This window comes from Pleurodeles waltl, chromosome 4_2 (assembly GCF_031143425.1).
Source record: "Pleurodeles waltl isolate 20211129_DDA chromosome 4_2, aPleWal1.hap1.20221129, whole genome shotgun sequence".
Classification (NCBI taxonomy): Eukaryota; Metazoa; Chordata; class Amphibia; order Caudata; family Salamandridae; genus Pleurodeles; species Pleurodeles waltl.
In genome coordinates this window covers 745,076,982-745,093,206 of record NC_090443.1, presented here as the reverse complement: position 1 = coordinate 745,093,206, position 16,225 = coordinate 745,076,982, and the positions used below count along the sequence as shown (strand labels likewise).

General features: G+C 43.7%; 2 protein-coding genes across 3 annotated transcripts in view; one reads left to right on the top strand and one right to left on the bottom strand.

Annotated features, from left to right (window-relative positions):
• The window catches only part of HENMT1 (HEN methyltransferase 1), a 436,221-nt gene extending 421,374 nt beyond the window's left edge, over positions 1–14,847 (bottom strand). The window contains exon 1 of one of the 2 annotated variants that reach the window (XM_069232403.1): positions 14,732–14,847. The gene's annotated coding sequence lies outside the window, so the exon portion shown is untranslated. Of the gene's footprint in view, positions 1–14,339; positions 14,414–14,731 lie in introns of those variants that run through there. The other variant, XM_069232404.1, reaches the window with a different exon arrangement.
• A 33-nt stretch (positions 14,848–14,880) lies between these two features.
• PRPF38B (pre-mRNA processing factor 38B) overlaps positions 14,881–16,225 on the top strand; it is a 66,842-nt gene continuing 65,497 nt past the window's right edge. The window contains exon 1 of the mRNA XM_069232402.1: positions 14,881–15,446. Coding sequence (XP_069088503.1) covers positions 15,237–15,446 — 210 coding nt within the window. The 5' untranslated portion in view covers positions 14,881–15,236. The remainder of the gene's footprint in view (positions 15,447–16,225) is intronic.

Sequence of the window (16,225 nt, the reverse complement as noted above, 5' to 3'; positions counted from 1 at the left end):
CACTCTCAGTTCGACAATATAATCATTGGCCCGGAGCTTATGGAGCATATTAGCAAGCGTCTTGCCCGCTCTGTCACCCTGCCCATAGCACCAGCCTCATTCATTTTACTACAGTGAGGCGACACTGATCCGAGAAAAACTGGATCTCCAAAGTATGGATCTCCAATTCGAGGTGTGCCAGATTCCCATGTGAGGCGCATAGTAGTTTGGCCTGCTTTGATTTACACACCCTGCGGATGACAGTCTTGAACGCTTCCTAAAGTGTGGAGCTGGACTCAACTGAGCCAGTGTTAAGAGCAAAGTACTCCACAGTCGCCGTCCGGACCTCCTCTCACAACACTTGGTATCACAGGACTCCGGTAGGGAACCGCTATGTGAAGACACAAGACTTAAAGTTAGGAGGGGAGAACTTAAGTAGCACTGGGGTCTGATTGGACAGCGTGTGCGGCACATGTGCCACTTCCTTGGTCCACATCATTGCATCACATAAGGCCAGCCAGAAACTGATGTGTGACCAGACTGATCGGGCAGAAGTGATGCACATGCCTATCCAGCAGCCTACATGGTGATCCCCCCACAGGTCCACCGGGTCATTGTCGGCTATAATGCCATGAAGCAAGGAAGTAGCTTCAGGGTGAGGTCGGCTAGTAGTAATGGATCGGCCCAACTGGGGCTCCAGAACCACATTAAAGTCCCCTCCAGTTGCCAGAGGGAGCTCGCCAGTCGCAGCACTTTGGCGAAAAACTCAGGGTCTTTGGCAATAGGGCCGTAGAAAGAGATACGTTTGAGCAGATGACCCTGGAGCGTGCCTAATAGGATCACATAACGGCCATGGTTGTCACAAAGGGAGTGGCGGGTCTGCCGGGAAAACCTCTTACAGAGGAGCACCGCAACTCCTCATGCATAATTTGAATAGTGTGCAATGTACTGTTCTCCAAGCCAATCTGCCCGCAAGCGCCCCAATGTGTTTTCTATCAGATGTAGTTCTTGTAAGAAACAGATATCTGCGCTATGTCACTGCAGCACAAGGCGAGCTTTGCGCCTACCATTCAATCCTCATACATTCCATGTCACATATATCACAGGTGTCATTTCAATTTGTTCATGTACAGTGTTAGGTAGGCCGGTGGGGCGTAGAGGAGGGCAAGCCTACACAGTAAGGATGGTGTATGCACTCCAAACGAAGGGGGAAAGGAGGAGGTACAACAAAGGGAAGAAAGACAATGGAATCTAATCACACATAGGAACAAAATCCCCAGTACCAGCCCTCACGCCGCCCACTTCAGCCCCCCCAACCGGACTGAATGCAGCCCAGCCAACCCAACAAACCCTAAATGTGCCAGTGTACAAACAGGGAATCATCCCAATGGGGGCAAGCTAGAGTTTCAGCACTCTCCCATCTATGGAGGAGCTGGGTGACTGGAGGGTAGATAGGTAGTCAAATCTCCTCCGTCTACCAACAGGTTGGCTGGAGCACAAAAGCATAGGTCTAACATTCTTGAAAACAATAGAAACCCAGGGCTGTATAGGCAGCATCTTAAATCTAATTTGAGGCAGCAATAGTATGCAATAAGACATGGAGTGACAACCAGTATGTCATATATTCTAATCATTCTTACTGAGGTGGACATTCTCAGTATGATTAGCCAGGACCTGCGAGCCAGACGGTGTCAAAGGAAGTCCTTTGACAAACTTGGCGGGCTCCTTAGGATCAGTGAAGTATGTGGTTTTTCCTGAGTGAAATATTCTGAGTTTTGCAGGGCACAGCAGGGAATATTTCGTGTCTGTCTTTTGAAGAGAGCGTTTGACATGTATGAAGTCTCTCCTAGCTGCCTCCACTGCCACTGTAAAGTCTGTATAACAGGCAAAAGTCGGGCCCTGGTAGACGGGGGCCTGTTGATCTCTGGCTAGCTTCAGCACTGTGTCTTAGTCCCTGTAATTTAACAGATGGACGATGGGGGGCCTTGCAGGGGCACCCAGGGGCCTAAGATCTGTGCTGTCTCTCCACCGTCAACTTGGCGGATTGCCCCCTCCCCCCCAAAGAGTGCACACAGCATTGCCTCAATGTAGTCTTCCATGCGGCCCATCATGGTAGATTCGTGTATGCCTACAATTCTTAGGTTGGTCTGCCCCCAAGGGCTTAGAGATCCTCATTCTTGTAGAGAATGACCTCTAATGCCTTTTCCATCTGAAGCATCTTCTCGTTTATTACTGCTCCGTCATCTTCAATCGTAGATGTGCAGCTTTCAAGATGGGTAATGCGCTCTCCCTGTCCATCTACCCTCTTGCTGAGACGGTCAAATCTGTTGGTCAGCAGATCTATTTTGGTGTCAATAGCTGTTATACTGTGCTTCAGATTCAGAAACATTTCTCGTATGGTGGCCTCCTGAAGGACACTCTCTCCACCACCCAGGCACAGTTGGTGCTCCTTTGGCACCGACTTCGGTGCACGCATCTGCCGACGTTGGTCAAAAGAGAGTTTCGATTGCTTAGTGTCTGACTTCCCTCATCCTGGGTACAGACAGAATAACGGGGGGAGCAGAAGAGAGTTTGGTATTGAGAGGTTCAGCTAGGTTCCACCACACCCCTTATGCCGTTTCAAGGGGGTGGGGGGAGGCACAAGCAGACCTAGCCAATGGATAGGCTTTCTGCCAGTAGCTGTACGTTCAGGTCACCCAGACAAAACGGTGGCAAGCTGTCTGGAACTTCACCAATCAATCACCAAGAGGAAGGCCTGTCCACTCCCCACATACCCCCCAAGGTGACCCACCTACAGGCGGGCAGTCCGGACAACAAGCAGTGCCGCGCACGCCTGCAGCACCAAATGCATGCAGCTCCTAGGCGTAGGCTGACAACAAGGCGCAAGAATCAATGATTAGGGTCAGTCAACCCACACAAATGCCCTGATATTCAGGCCAGTGATTAGACTTGAGACCAACTCAAAGTGTGCGTGGGCAGAGGCCCATGCAGGTCAGACAGGCAGTTGCCCAACCTAGCGTTCAATCATGTAATGCAGCCTGGCGAAAAGCAGCTAGAGGGGCTGAAACAAAGCTGCAACAGGAATTTTAACTGGTACCCGGGGCAGGTCCAACCATCTTGATAGGGCAGGGTGCGCAGCAACATGTATTCAGGGCCACAACCTAACTGCAGAGCCAGGTGACCCACTCCTCATCCACCCGTGCCAGCACAGGTCCTGCGGGGACCTCCATCGCCTCTGCTTCTAACATGGGAGGTGGGTGCCTACATTGCTTCAGGGTCGTTGAAGGCAGCCGTCGCAGTCCGCTCCGCTGGATGTCGGGCCTCGTCTGGTGCGGGGTCCCTCCCACACCTGCACCAGACAAGCAGGGGTGCTCTTGTCTGGTATAGGCCACGGCACGCATCATTCAATCAGGGATTTTGTAAAGCGCACTACTCACCTGTGGCGTGGGGGGGTCTCTAATGTTCAAACAGCCATGTCTTGAGATGTCTCCTGAAGGTAAAGAGGTCCTTGGTCTGACGCAGGTGGGTGGGAAGAGTGTTCCAAGTCTTGGCGGCGAGGTGTGAGAATGATCTGCCGCCAGTGGTTGTTCTGCAGATGCATGGGACGGTGGCGAGGGCAAGGTCGGCAGAGCAAAGCTGTCGGGTCGGGTGTAGAAGGAGAGCCATCTGTTGAGGTATTCTGGTCTGGTGTTGTGCAGTGCAGTGTGAGCGTGTGTGAGGAGTTTGAAGGTGATTCGCTTGTTGACGGGGAGCCAATGCAGGTCTCTCAGGTGGACTGTGATGTGGCAGTTGATGTCCAGGATGAGGCGTGCAGAGGCGTTCTGGATGCATTGCAGTCTTTTCTGGAGTTTGGCCGTGGTTCCTGCATAGAGGGCATTGCTGTAGTCCAGTTTGCTGCTTACAAGGGCTTGCATGACCGTTCTTCTGGTTTCAATGCGGATCCATTTGTAGATCTTTCGAAGCACGCAGAGGGTGTTGAAGCAAGAGGAGGAGATGACGTTGACTTGCTGGGTCATAGATAGTGAAGAGTCCAGGGTGAATCCCAGGTTGCGTGCATGGTCGGTGGGTGGGGTTCCCAGTGTGGCAGGCCACCAGGAGTCGTCCCATGCGGAGGGGGTGAAGCCGAAGAGGAGGACCTCAGTCTTGTTGGAATTCAGTTTCAGGCAGCTGTTCTTCATCCATTCGACGATGGCCTTCATTCCTTCGTAGAGGTTGGTCTTGGCGGTGTCCTCAGTGAGGGAGAGGATCAGCTGGGTGTCATCGGTGTATGAGATGATGTTGAGGTTGTGAGATCGGGCGATGTTAGAGAGTGGAGCCATGTAGACATTGAAGAGGGTCCGACTCTCGGAGTTCTGCCAGTTAGAAAGGAGGTGATCCAGTCCAGGGCTCTGTCGCAGATTCCTGTGTCGATGAGGCGTGTGCATAGGGTGTGGTGGCAGACGGTGTTGAACGTGGCTGAGAGGACCAGGAGGATGAGGGCCGCTGTTTCGCCATTGTCCAGTATGGTTCTAATGTAATCAGTGGCGGCGATGAGGGCAGTTCCGATGCTGTGGTTGCTGCGGAATCCAGATTGGGATGGGTCCAGAGTGTTGTTCTCCTTGAGCTACTCCAGCCACTCCCTCTAGACGGTGACCCCCACAAAGTCGGGGGTCCCCGCAGACGAATGCAGCAAGCAGCAGGCACAGAGTACAGCCCCCACAGTGGGACAAATACGGAGGCTCTCCTTTTATTTACCTCAGTGTGGGCCGCACCGCTCCCAGCTGTAATCTGCAGTCACTGCCTGTGGTTCCTCCAGTCTCCGCTCCATGGGCCTCACTAGGCTACTGCAGGCACTGTGTCAGTCGCGGGCAGATCCACCTCAGCTGCACCTGCCCAAAGGAGCCCTCACAAGGCAGTGAAGCCCTGAAAGTATGTGTAGCAGGCGCAGATTTCAGCCCCTAAAGTAGGATTATGCTGGATAAAAGTCATCCGGTCTGCAAAGCCTCAAAGAGTGGTGGCCATCTTGCAGCCAGGCACTCTAGTCCCCCCTTGATTTTGCATTTATTGTAATTGGGTTGTCGTGGATCCATTTTATATTGTGCAGGTACAGTACTTTGGCTTAGACTTGGCTTGCAAACCTGTGAACTTTTTAAGGATGCTATATTTTTATTATTCATCTTTCATTCATCTCAACTGTATTTGCAGTTCCTGCGTTTTATAAGAAATGTTTTTATGTTATAATCAGTTGCCATTCTGTGAAAGTGTCATTTTCAGTAATGTACGTATTGAATTGTCATCATGTCCCTCTATTTCCCAGAATATAAATATGTCAGGCATTTTTGTTATGGTATTGACGATCCAAATTTGCACACACAATCTAACACTTAAGTACATACCCACATCAGGACGTCTGCGTAAACAATAGCATGGGTCTTCTATAATCACTCTGTGAAACCAAGGTCATTAGAGGGGGTTTCTTCCAGGAGATTCCATCTACACTGCACGGCACTTTGCAGCAGACCGGAGGCCAACCATGTTCTAAGGTAACGGGGAGCTTCTCATGGACATGGTTTGGGCAGATTAGGTATATCACACCTTGCTCTCTTTAAGGTAGACAACACGCTTTTAGGGAGGAGTTTGTGTATTCATGTTTACTGCAAAAAGTTAGGATTGTTCATATTCAAATCGCTTTTTTTCCAGAATCTAAATTTTGTCTTGTCATTATCCTAATCATTGCAGCTCATGTATTTTACAATAGATTGCAATATTTTCAATAAATATATTAAAACTTTCCTGCCATCTGCGCGTGTGTGTGTATAAAGATGTATATATATATATATATATATATATATATATATATATATATATATATATACACATAAATATAAATATAAATATATGAGACTCATTTCTAACAAGAGAAAAGGGTAAGCCTTGTTGCACTATGAATCCCTGAGAGGATTTCAGAGTCCATGCACTAGGCTGCCAGTAATCACCTTTACTGTTCATATTTTGGGTGTAGTGCTGCTAGAGAGCCGGGAGGGTTCGGCCGACAGTTGCAAACTGTTGTGGAAGTGACTCAGTTAGCTACAATCAGCAGTGCTGCCGCCCCTAATCCAGCAGTCTTGTAGAGATACAAGGGTCCTTATGACAGGATTTGTGAACTAACGTACAAGTTTTAAGTGTATCCTGTATGTAAAAACAATCTCAGGGAAAATGAAATCAAAGGTTTTGCTATAAGAAAAGCTTTCAGAAAATAAATCATGTCAAAAGAAATAAATATGTAAGGTTTATTTCGGGGTCTTTCCACATGATCCATTGATAAATGTATATAAGTTAAGTGGGAACTGCTTATTTTTTGATTGCGGCTTCATGAGGACACTCAACAAGTTGATAAGGATTGCATTAGCTGACAACCAGAACTAGAATATGCCCTGTACTCATTCCTTTGAGAGTACTGACTCAGTCCACGTGCCACCACAAGAGCCAGCCTGAGCACGCTATGCATGAGTAGGATGGTGGGTGACACCATCTCTCACATCATGGAGCTGCCTGTGATAAGGACCGGAGTGGCTAAATACGTTGCAGCAACGAAAAAGGGCGAAATGACAAAATGCCGGTGAAGTAGAAGGCCGGTCGAGAAATATAGAAGTAGGTGTCCTAAAACATGTCTGAGATTAACGTCCATGTAGCAAGTTTTGGCTACCTTTTGAAGTTGATCCATGGAAGGTTAGTGAGGTGAGAGGGGCGATAATCACAGCATAAAGAGGAGATGGAGTTGTTCGGAGGAATGTGGTTTTCTTTAAACTGTACATGCCTCTGTGCCCGAAGTAAAGTGCTGGTCAGTGGTCTTCCCAAGTGGATGATACAAGGGGGAGAGGAGGACATGTTGTTGTAGTGTAATGACAGACCCAATGAAGATGTCGCCGAATGCCTGGCGGGAATCCTGCAGTCTGGGTCTGGTTTACTAATCATCTGATCGTTTACAGAACAGCATAGGAGGTGATGTGAACGAGGGTGCAAATGGAGGAGACGTGACAACAAGGAGAGTCGAGAGAGACCAGTCCAGTGGTTTGTTGAAAGTTAGCAGCTTGATACCTTCTCAGGCCGCACCCAGTTGGCTCATCCAGATTAAATGATTTTGTGCTGAACTGATGCTTATTGGTATGTTGTTTTGTACTGGCATTATTTGCCAGATTTTGGCTTATGGGACTGTGTTGTTACGACTGCACTGGAAAGTGTTAAGTGGGGGTGTATGTTTAAGGTGCCCATTTTGTAGTTTTGTATTGTTTGTTGTTTTTTATTGTTCGTTGGTGTTTTTTTTGGTCAATGTTAAGAACTAATGTTATGTTGGGACCAGGTGGGTCCCACTGTGTTCGTTCGTCTCAAGGGTGTTTTGTGACATGGTCGAGGTCATGGTTCGGCACAACATGTGCAGGGGTCCTGTAAAAAATAGATGCGAAGCCCAAAGCTTGCGATTATTTTGTACCTGAACCCCATGCATGCTGTCTGATTATTTCAGGGTCGGGGAAAGCTTAGGCCAAGGGCCTTGCAGTAGAATCCATGGACTACAAAACAACCCTCATTCAAACGAATAAAAGTGAGCTGGTAAAAAGCAAATTATGTAAACAGTTTTGTGTACATCTCAAGCAATCAGCCAAAAGCAAATCCAATTAATTTTTATGCGGATAATTTAGGGTTTGGTACTCTGAAGCCAATCAGGCTCCACCTGTCACTCAAAGATTTCGAGAAATAAAGCAATGCCCAGAATATTAATGAAATCTAGGAGAGAAACAAAGGAATTTGCTTTGCTTCTTTGATTTCAGCACGCACTCCTATTATTTTGGGTGAACGCTGTGTGATATTCCTCTGGAACTTGTCTATGAGCAGATATTTAACTATCCCATTCAAGAACAACCTAAACTAGAGGAGATATATAAAAACAGTATTCATTCAAGAAAGCAATGTAATTGGCATGCTGCAGAATTTTTAAATTAAAATACTGCATTAAAGTACGTTTCCCACTTCAATTACTATTTTCACATGATACCGGAGTGTTAAATGTTTTAAATGAAATGCGTTTTATATACTTACAAATATTCAGTCTGATTTTAAGCTGGTAATGCCTAAATGTAAAGTGGCCAAATTTTTTTATGCGTATGCTTATATGTTCCGCCTTAACACATCAATACAGTTTGACTTTGAAGTAGAATAACTGCAGCAGAGCTTAGCTAAAGTGCAGCACCAAACTGAAAGAAAACAACTAAACATGGACTTGTTTCTTACACTACAGGCCCGACATAAAACTGAAGAACTGAGAGAATGGAGGATTTTTTCAGGGCAAGTTTTAATAAAAAATAAATAATATAAAGACTAAAGACTCTAATATGCTTACTGAGCTTGAGGCACTACAGGTAATACCTGCTGGCAATTTGGAATCCTAGAGGCGCGATGTCCATAGCACATTGTTTATGGAATGGAAGGAATGGTTCTCTATCCTGTTGTAGGGACTCATATAGCCTTTGCAGTCTGAACTGTTGCATATTCCTGCCTCTAGAACATGGGAGGGACTGGGTGGATACCTCAGGTGGGCGGTGGAGGGTTGAATGTGGGTGGGACGTTGTTAGCAGGCTCTTGTTCTGTTTATTAAACTCAATATTGTTATTATTTGTTATATCGAGACATGTAGAAACACACACATTATGAAACAAAGGTAATCCTTATCTATACTTTGATTGCTTGATAGGCCTGATTACCTCTTAGAAGAGTACCGGCATGGGATGGTTGTATTCACTGCAAATTCTTTTGAACTCAGATGTGTTGAAAGATATGACTGTTAGGATGGACCCTGTAGTGACGTATTTGGTAGAATTATGTGACATCAGGGGCAGTGGAATGTCCGGGTAGGCTATGACAGGGAGTTGGAATGTTATGTGCATGAAAGGTCGGAGTTGTGCCAGTTGAGCGAGTTCATGTATCTCTGTCTTGTACATTGAAACTGGAAATAAACTAACGGAAAGAATAAGAAGAGCTGGTGTACTTGCTTCACATGGCGACGAGCTGGAACGTTAAGCGGCAAATTTTCTTGCGCTTGTTTTTTTTTTTTGTGGAACATATACGCGCTAGCCCACGTGCGTCACAGGTTGCCTAGACAACAACGTGCTGCTTCTTGTGCTTGATTTTTTTTTATTGGAACATACATGCGCTAGCCCACGCGCGTCTACAGGATACCTCGACATCCGTTCTTATTGTTTAAGGACACCGCGTTTCAAGTATCTAGTTGTAAGTAGTACACTGCATTATTTTTACTATTCTTAAGTTTCTGGCAACATTATTCCCGAGTTTTTTTTTTTAAAAATAGAAAAACGTGTTCTGTCTTTGACTGGCACACTAAGATTATACTTTGCTTCACAGAGATACATGGCTTGCTGAAACGTAAGTAAATGAGTTATAGTTTATAGCTGTAATTTCCAGTATACTATGTCTTCAAGTGGAGATTCTTCTGGTACAGGGGTGTCACTTTCTCTGCAGTTGAACACACCCAAGGAATTTTTGGCATTTCCTGGTGAACCAGTTGTACAATGGAAGGAGTGGAAGGAATATTTTTTTAATTACATCACAAATTTAGAAGATTGCAAAGGTTTACTCTCTGCAGAAAGAAAAAAAAAAGGATTTAAATGCACTGTTTAGGTCCAGAAGGACTTTATATTTACAATCAACTTCAAAAACACGACAGAGGCAATGAAGATGTGTTTCATAGTGCTATTTTGGATTTCAACTATTATTTTTCTCCTGCTGTTTGCATTGCAGTTACTCGTCACGCATTTTTCCAGAGGAAACAAGTTAAACATGAGGACATAGAGAGCTATGTTTCTGCTTTAAAACATTTAGCTAGCTCATGTAGATTTGCTGGTTTACACGATGAACTGGTGCGGGACCAGATTATAATGTATGCTAAAAACAAATCTATTCAAGAGAGGTTGTGGATTGAGGGTGAATCCAGTCTAAATGATATTATTGCTTTACTGAAGAAAGCAGAGTTATCTGAAAGATGTGCGAAAATTACTTTGGCACACGATAAGAAGTCCGAAGAGGTCGTTGCCAAAGTTAATGATCGGAAGCACAAGAAAGGATCCATGGATAAGAGGGATAATGACTTTACAAAAAAAAAAAAAATCACACTTTTACAAAGAATCAAAAGTCTAACATGCCTGATCGTTCCAGAAATGAATGTTTCCGTTGCTGAAGTGCTTATCATTCTGCAAAATTTGATGGGTATCCAGCTAAAAATGTTATATGTTTGGAATGTGGTATTGTAGGCCATTTTGCTAGGGTTTGCAGAAACAAACAAATGAAGAGAGTGAACAGTAAAGTGGCTTGTATTAAGGAGGTGGAGGATGATTGTTCTGATGATAGTGATGAAGAAGTGAATTATACGTTGAGGGATTTCATAAAACTGTTGTTTTTAACATTTCAGGACAAACTTCAAACAAACCTTTGTGTTGGGTATCATTTGGGGGAGTTATGTTGCAGGTGGCAGCAGATTCTGGTTCCCCATACAGGACTGTTTCAGAAATCACATGGCAAAAGCATTTTGTACATAGTATTGGGGGGCATTTAGAAACTCCTGATATTTCCCCTGAAAGTTACACTGGGGATAGTATAGATATAATTGGTTTTAGATTGCTGTTTTTAAAATGTAAGCAAAGACAAGCAGTATGCAAGTTATATGTGGCTAAGGATGGTCCGTTGGTCTTAGGCTGGAAAGACCAAAAGAAACTATATATTGTACTAGATCCTAACAGTGTAGAACAAGTCTTAGTAATGTGTGATGAAGAGGATACAAAAAAATGGGTTGTACAAGAGTTTCCAGGAGTTTTCAATGAGCACGTAAGTCAACTGAAGGGCCTCACACATCGTATTAGACTCAAAGAAGGTGCCAAACCCAAAATTCATAAGATACGGAATATTCTGTTTATTGTCAGGGATGAGGTAAAGAAAGAGTTGGACAGATTACAAACTTTGCAGATTATAGAACCAGTTGAAGCTTCTGAGTGGGTTTCACCTTTAGTCGTTGCACGTAAAGCGAATGGCAAAGTGCATTTGTGTGTAGATTTCAGAGGTTTGAATGATAATATCATTGTAGACCAGTTTCCTTTGCCTCGTATTGATGAGATGTTGTCTGTCACAAGAGATGCTAAATGGTTTTCCACTTTGGACTTGTCGCCCGTTTACCACCAGGTTAAATTGAATTATCATAGTAGACATCTTACAACGTTTTGCACACCATGGGGTTGTTTCTGTTTCAAACGTATGCCTTTTGGTTTGGCGTCGGCGGCAGCCTTCTTTCAAAGGTTGATGGCGCAGCTGTTTGGGCACTTGCCTAATGTCACGTTCTTTCAGGACGATATTTTAATTATGGGAAATAGTAAGAAACATCATGATAAGGAATTGAGGAATGTTTTGAACATCTTACAAAAAACAGGTTTGACCGCAGAGAGCAGCAAATGTAGATTTTCACAAAGGAAAGTGATGTATCTAGGACATGAGATCGATCATGAAGGCATCAGACCGAAGAAAAAGTTGGTAGAAGATATTAAGAATGCTCCATCTCCTACATCTAAGGATGATTGGAGATCTTTTTTTAGGATTTGTCGAAAATGTTTCAGGTAAAACGTACCAAATGAGAATGTTACTAAAAAACAAAGTGAAATTTGAATGGTCTGTAAGCTGTCAGAAGGCTTTTCAAGAAACTAAGAATGCAATTGTAAGTGCTCCAATGTTGCATGAGTGCGATCCAAAAGCTTGTTCTATTATCACTACGGATGCAAGTGGCAAGGGTCTTGGAAGTGCATTAACACAGGTTGACAATATGGGTAAAGAATATGTTGTTGCATTTGCCTCCCATTCTTTATCTCCCACAGAGGAAAAATACTCTGTGATAGAGAGAGAAACTTTGGCATGTGTGTGGGCATTAGAACACTTTCGGAAATTTATTTGGGGACAAAAATGCATCATACGGACTGACCATAAGCCTCTTACTAAATTGTTAACTACGGAAGGTTTATGTAGAGCATCTGCGAGAACAGCTAGAGTATCTACGAGATTACAAGATTCCTTATATGAAGTGCAGTATGTTCCTGGGGTAAAAAATGGCACTGCAGACTTTCTAAGTAGAATGTCATTAACTTTAAAAGAGCTGGATCAGGATCCGTGGAATGATTGGTGCGTAGCTGGTGTGTTTGATGGGAATACTTTAAGCTCATTGCAAGAAGAAGAATGGATCATGGAGTATGAGAAGGATGAAGTGTTGAAAGAGGTGAAAAACAAAGTGATGCTTGGCTGGAATAACGACAAGAAAGTCAAAAGCAGCGATATTTTAAGGGCATTTGGGGAAGTGAGAGATGAATTGAGTATTGAAGGCGATTTTGTGTGTAGAGGTGGGAAGATTATTCCTCCCTGTGGTATTAGAAATAAACTTATTGCTATAGGACATGAGGGTCATTCAGGAATTTCTCACACAAAAAGAGGAATTAAAGTACTTTATTGGTGGCCGAAAATGGATGTTGAAATTGAAAGATTTGTACGTGACTCCGTGGTGTGTGGGAATAGTGACAAAGCTCAAAAGACACTGAACCCACTGATTTCTTTTTCAAGTTGTCCTAATTTACCTTGGGAAGAGGTTGCGTCAGACATTATGGGTCCTATTACATGGCATGATGGTACTTGAAAGTTTATTGTGGTTTTAGTGGTTTTGTTTTCCAGGTGGATTGAGTTTCCTGTTTGAAAACAAAATTTATATAAGGCAGTAATTAATTTTTGGGAGGAAATATTTTTGAGGGAAGGATTTCCTAGGATTTGGTTGACAGACAAATGGTGTTCAATTTAAATCTGAGGAAATTAAAACTTTTGCTAAAATGACTGATATAGAACAAAGGTTTACAGCTTTGTATCATCCCAGGGGAAATGCTGTAGTGGAAACAATAAATAGGATTTTCAAGGGCATCATTCAAATTGCACAGCATGGAAATAAAGGTAATGTAGATTCTGAGTTAAAGAAAATGTTATAGGCTTACAGGGTAACTAACACCTCATGAGACAATAGATCAAAGTCCGTTTGATGTAATGCGAGGTAAAATTCTGTTTTCGAAGATTAATCCTGGTTGGATACAAAGAAGCAGACAAGTATCTTGGAGCAAGGAACATGTAAGAAAATATATAAAGGGTTCACAAGAAAGGAATACGTGGTATTTTGATAACAAATATTGCACTAAGGAAATACATATGAATGCAGGAGATTGGGTGAGTGAAATCTGTAAGGAAAGTGGCGAAAGGTGAGAGCAAGTTTAGTGAGCCTATAAAAATGAAGAAAGTGATGAGAAATACTGTTTTATTGGATGATGGTATTGTACGTCACATGAGTTGTGTTGCTATTGCTAAGCCTTACAAAACAAAATTGTGCAGGATGATTTGCTGGTAGGTAATAATAGCAAATATTGGTGGTTAGAGTGTGATAATGATGGTAACAAAGATTCTAGAGTTGTTGGGGAATTTGATGCAATTGGCCGTCAGCAAAGTGCTCTGACTCTTACTAATATGGGGGAATGTGAATGTGATGTGAATGAGCATGAACAGAATAAAAATGTAGCTTGTGGTGAAGTGAAGAAAAGTTGTTTCAGCAGGGTTTTGAGAAAACCTAAAGTATTAGAAAATGTTGTGTGTGATTAAGAAAAAAAGATATAATATATATAATATTTTAGTTTTTTCTTGGTTGTTTTTTTGTATGTTCTGTTGGTGGTTGTTTTTGTTAAAATAAAAAAAGGGGGGGAAGGGGATGTGTAGTGATGCATTGGGTAGAATTATATGACATCATGGGCTGTGGAATGTCCTGGTAGGCTGTGACGGGGAGTTGGAATGTTATGTGCATGAAAGGTCTGAGTTGTGCCAGTTGGGCGAGTTCATGTATCTCTGTCTTGTACATTAAAACTGGAAATAAACTAACAGAAAGAATAGGAAGAGCTGGTGTGCTTACTTCAGACCCACTTAAAATTCGTACACAATATACAATGCAGCTGCTCTAGACCAGAGGGTGTAATACATATGTATTCCGTGGCATGTATTTACTGAAGATGATATAGCTGATTGTTTCTGCTCACGAATAAATGTTATATTGTGACAGCGATTAAAACTGTAACAAAACTCAAATAAAAAGATTTATAAAAAATAAATAAAGACTAAAGTCTCTAAATATACATACACAGAAAATAGAAAGGGTTTTAATTAAGCGCCCAACAGAAGTGCGTCTTCAAAATTCCTGTAAGAGTCCTAAACAGCACACATCAGCGAGGAACCCTGCACCATATACACTACAGTGAAATTACCTGTGAGTCTGTCAAGCACACTAAGTACAACGGTTGACTCGACCTAGCCTGACTAGCTTCCTCCCTATACCAAGTCCGCCCAAATGCGACCGCTGCTGCCAACATGGTTAGGCCCCGCCCACGAGCGCACCCCGATGAAAGTTGCCTGTAGAGGAGGAGCCCAGCTCTACCCACAGGTAAAGTACAAGGAAGTCCTAGTTATACTGCACAGTCGTAAAGCACACAAAGCGGCACCACACACGGATTGTAAATTGACGTTTTCTGATAAAACTTAAAACACATTGCTTACAATAATAGATCACATTTATCAGCATAAAATAACCAACGCCATTACTTTAAATTACGTTATGACTCGGCTAATATAACATGAAATATTAAATGACTCAGACGACCTGTTTGCGAGCTGGCAGAAGTACTCCGTATCCCGAAGATTACTGGTAGAAATAACCGGCCAAGATGTCAGCACATGTGATGCCTAACTACAAGAGGTTGGGAGTGTGTGGTCCGTCTTCTCTCTTTTTGTTCATTGTGTCACTTCCGGGTTTGGCCGCCATTTTGACGGTGCGGCTAGTAGTTGATGAAGAAGGGTCTGGTCTCTTCGTGCCGATATTTCCAGATATTGGTTTGTAGATAGCGTGAAGTGCCTTTATTGATCAAGTGGCGCCCTCAATCAGTCCACCGCGGCATCGGACTTCGGTACCCTAGACCTCTGCGCGGAAAGAGTACCGACAGCGAGGCCTGCGTTTTCGTTCTTCGCGGTTGTTCGTAACCTGACTCCTCAGGAGCAGGTTGTGAGGCCGCAGCATCCCACCCTGGGCCTTGACCCGCGTATTAATGGCAGCCAACTAACTGGATTCTCGGGCGTGAAAAGGCCGTAAACATTTCCCTCCACCAAAGATGTCGAACAGCAACGTGGGATGCGGCCTGCAACCAAGCGGCAACAAGCCCCCTGGGAAGCAGGGCAACGTGCTGCCGTTATGGGGCAACGAGAAGACTATGAACCTCAACCCCATGATCCTTACCAACATCCTGTCCTCGCCATATTTCAAGGTGCAACTCTATGAGCTGAAGACTTACCACGAGGTAGTGGACGAGATTTATTTTAAGGTGAGCGAGCCTGCAGGGATGTTTTTGTCTAACAGTTGTTATCTCCCTTCACTGATGGACCAATAGTTGCCGTGTTTACTAAACCTTTTATCGCATTCGAGTTCCTGTGTATGTTGGTAGCATTCATATAGCAAAGCCCACTTGCCTCTTATTTTCTTATCGCTCCTTCAGATCAGTGGTGTCATTCTTACCATCTAATAATGGCCAAAAATTTCGTTAGTTTTCTTTTGGCAAAAACGCCAGTACTCACTAATGGTGTAACGAATAAGGGTCAACTTGTCCAGAATTACAAAACAACTTTTCAACAGACGGCTCGACACTGCTATTTCTAGCACGAGAATGTTAAAATGGACTGGATTTATGCCAGCTTTTCGGTATAGCCTCCTCACATGTAACGTGAAAATCAGGCGTGGATGCAGCCTTCTTGGATCTTCTTCAAACACACCTTACCCTGGCCCCCTTGCCTTGTCTAGGTTCTCTACTGTGCAAACATTTAGAAAGCGGAAAACCGCTAAATGTCTGTACATTTCTCGTGTATGATTTGAATATAACTTACAATTGGTTAAAGTATTCGAACGCAAACTGATCTTCAAGTGTTTGTTCTGTTCAGCGGTAATAATTGTCTTCCTTTTTAAGGGTTGAAATAGGATTGAAAAACACCCATATTCCGTGTGCAAGACGACTCTTTTTGGGTGTGTGAGAATTGAAGGGCACCTGTTACGTCGCTCACGTTATTTTGTTATAGGAAGATTGAAGGTTGGAAGACGCATTTTTTCTTT